General features: G+C 40.2%; 1 protein-coding gene across 1 annotated transcript; it reads left to right on the top strand.

Moving 5' to 3' along the window:
• The first annotated feature begins 1002 nt into the window (after nucleotides 1-1002).
• LOC147430631 (uncharacterized) lies at nucleotides 1003-2562 on the top strand. Its single transcript, XM_086493562.1, has one exon. It carries the CDS (start codon nucleotides 1003-1005, stop codon nucleotides 2560-2562), a length of 1560 nt encoding a protein of 519 aa, XP_086349688.1.
• The last annotated feature ends 631 nt before the right edge of the window (nucleotides 2563-3193 follow it).

Below are 3193 nucleotides of genomic sequence, written 5' to 3' on the forward strand. Positions count from 1 at the left end.
GATGAAGACATGTACCTTGAGACACTCTGATTTTTGCTCTCAGAACCAACACTTTTGCTCAAAAGACAACCAAAAGATATATACACAAAAAATTTCAACAAAACAATGTGCACATTATGGGATGGAAATCTTGATATTCAGTTTATTTTGAATCCTCATGGAGCTGCTGCATACTGCACATCATATATGACAAAAACAGGTTCGACCACAAGCAAAGCAATCAACAAAATCCTTGAGAAATGCAAGAAGGAGAGTCTTCCCACATCGGAGCGTCTTAAGAAAATTGGAGGTGCCTTGATCAATGCTCAAGAAATCACAGCTCAACAAGCAACATAAATTTCACTATCTCTTCCATTGCACAGCACAACCAGGCAATTTATCTTCATCAATGCAGACTACCAAACCCAAAGAACACTATTGTTAAAGAGGAAGACTTCCTTGCAAACACTTCATCCTGATGACACAGACATATTCTTTGATGATCTCGTAACAAAGTATACAAAAAGACCAGCTAGCATACGAAATCTTTGTTTGGCAGAGTATGCAAGCAAATACGCTATCTCACAAGGGACACACCACAAGTTCAAAAAGCCTCAAATCATCAAATATACAAGCTTCAACAAGGAGATCGATAGCGAGAGACATTACCACCAACTATGTCTGTTGTTTCTATCGTTCACAAGCGATGAATCCACGCTCGATGCTTTGACATCAACTTGGAGAGAGAGATATGAGTCTAATATTGCTATAATTGCACAAAACATGGAGCCTTTCACAAAACTAGAAATCAACAATCAAGAATCATCAACATCTTGCTCAATCTCCTCGCAAGAAACTCAACAAGAACAATTCACTTATGAGCTTGATCTCGACCTACCAACCACAAGGCATCATACCACTCAACTACCAACATCATCCAGATTCCTTGGAATGCCAAATGAAGAATATCACTCAATTTTCATGAGTTTGAATATAGATCAAAGACATCTTTACGATGATATTATGACACGAAAGAGAGTATGCCCAACTGACAAAATCCACCTTTTTTTAACAGGAGGTGCCGGCACAGGGAAAACCTTTACTTTGCGTGCAATCATCCAAGGCTTGGTTCGACACTATGCACCTTCAATGGAAGGAAATATTGAGCTTCCAACAGCATTGTTGATGGAATATACAAGCAAAGCAGCATTCAACCTTGGTGGAACAACAATACACTCTACGTTCCACCTTCCATTGATGCTAACTGAGATGGCCCCTCTTTCCAACGACACCTTCAATGACCTATCCCAGGCAAACGCAAACCTCAAACTAGTTGTTTTTGATGAGGCTTCCTTAATAGGCAACAGGCTGCTGTTTATTTTTGACACAAGACTCCGATCTATAAAGCACAAACACAATGAACCCTTCGGTGACCTCGACGTTATCTTTTGTGGCGATCTTTGCCAAGCAAGCCCTGTCCGCGATCGTTGGATATTCAGCGACACAAGCAACACACTTGACATCCTCACACCATCGAGCTGGAACACACATATCACATGCACTGAGCTAACAACACCAATGCGCCAATCAAATGAATTGTTTATAGAGGTCTTAAATAGGATAAGTGTTGCGGAGCAAACACAAAGAGACTTGGCATTTATCAATGACACATTTGCAAACAACAAATTCGACATTTTCACAACACCTCATCTTTTCTTCAAAAATAAACTAAAGTCCAAGCACAACCAAACGGTCTTTGAGAACTTGCAAGAGACACCATACATCATCAAGGCTCATGACAAATTCCACAAAACATGCTCAAAGAACCTAGTCATTCCAAACAACCCTCAAGTAACTGCTGGATTATCCTCCATCCTTGAGTTAAAGCCAGGAATGATAGTCGAACTTTGTGCTAGCAATATCAATGTGCTTGATGGTTTGGTCAATGGTGCAGATGGAATATTCCAAACAACAAACAAAAGAGGACAATCATTGATAGCTTGGGTGGAGTTCTTCGATACCTCAACTGGGAGAAGACAACAATCCCAAAATGCACATCTCTACCATGCAAACATAAACAAACAATGGACACCAATACTTCAAGTTCCAAAAGACTTTCAAGTAGGAAAGAACCCACTCAACCTAGTCTCAAGAACACAACTCCTAATACAAGCAGTGAACGCACGCACAATCCATAGATCCCAAGGCTTGACAATGACAACAGTCGCATTCGACCCTACTGGGATCCAATCTCATGGCCTGGTCTACACAGCTCTATCACGTATCAAAGACCCTGCAAATCTACATATTCTTAGTCCCATTCTCAAGAGCCACATCAAAACTGACCCCACAGTCCTGAAAGAAATCAAACGCCTCCGGACAGATGCTAGATGGTCCTACTTGAATGGGCCCCTGGTTGCACTTGCACAAACACACCATATTGTTGCATCATTAAACATCATCTCAATCAACAAACACATTAACCACATCAAGGGCGACCCAAACTTCATGTCATCAAGTATCTTGTGCTTTCAAGAAACGAAACAAAAAAAAAAGTACGAACCCCCTGACACCAAACTTTGAGCATATTCAACATTATAATGGTTATGGTGTATCTATATTCCACCATCCAAGCATTCAATCCATACATCAAAAAACTGTCTCAAGAGCAGGACTTGAAATAATCCATGCAACTTTTCCTTTCGAAAATCAAACTACAACTCATATCCATGTCATGAATGTATACAAATCACCAAACACACCAATAAAAACACTTCTTTTAGAACTCCAACACTTGATACAAGAAAACAATTAAAAAAACCTGGCATCATACTAGGGGACTTCAACATCGACATCAGCACCACAAAAACCCAATACCAACAGTTGGAATCTCTACTTCATTCGGAGAACTATCGGCAACAAATCAAAGATACAACAACCATCTATAATTCAATGCTAGACCATATTTGGGTGAGAAGCCAACAACCTCACTACATTTGTGGCACAAGATTTTGATTTTGGTCAGATCATTCAATCACATATATGCTGATCCCAAAATAAATAACCCAAAGATCATTGGAGGGGAGACCTCCCCTCCCTTCCCACTTCCCCCTCCCTTCCTGCCCACCAAACCATCGAAGCAAAGGAAATCTACATTCATACCATCCAAACACTTGCTTTGATGTATATCAACTCATCTCACCATATGTATCAA

This window comes from Adiantum capillus-veneris, chromosome 21 (assembly GCF_014529385.1).
Source record: "Adiantum capillus-veneris isolate H3 chromosome 21, ASM1452938v2, whole genome shotgun sequence".
Lineage (NCBI taxonomy): Eukaryota > Viridiplantae > Streptophyta > Polypodiopsida > Polypodiales > Pteridaceae > Adiantum > Adiantum capillus-veneris.

Excerpts from the sequence above, each read along its gene's own strand:
- LOC147430631 (XM_086493562.1), top strand. The coding sequence starts at position 1,003 with ATGACACGAAAGAGAGTATGCCCAACTGACAAAATCCACCTTTTTTTA.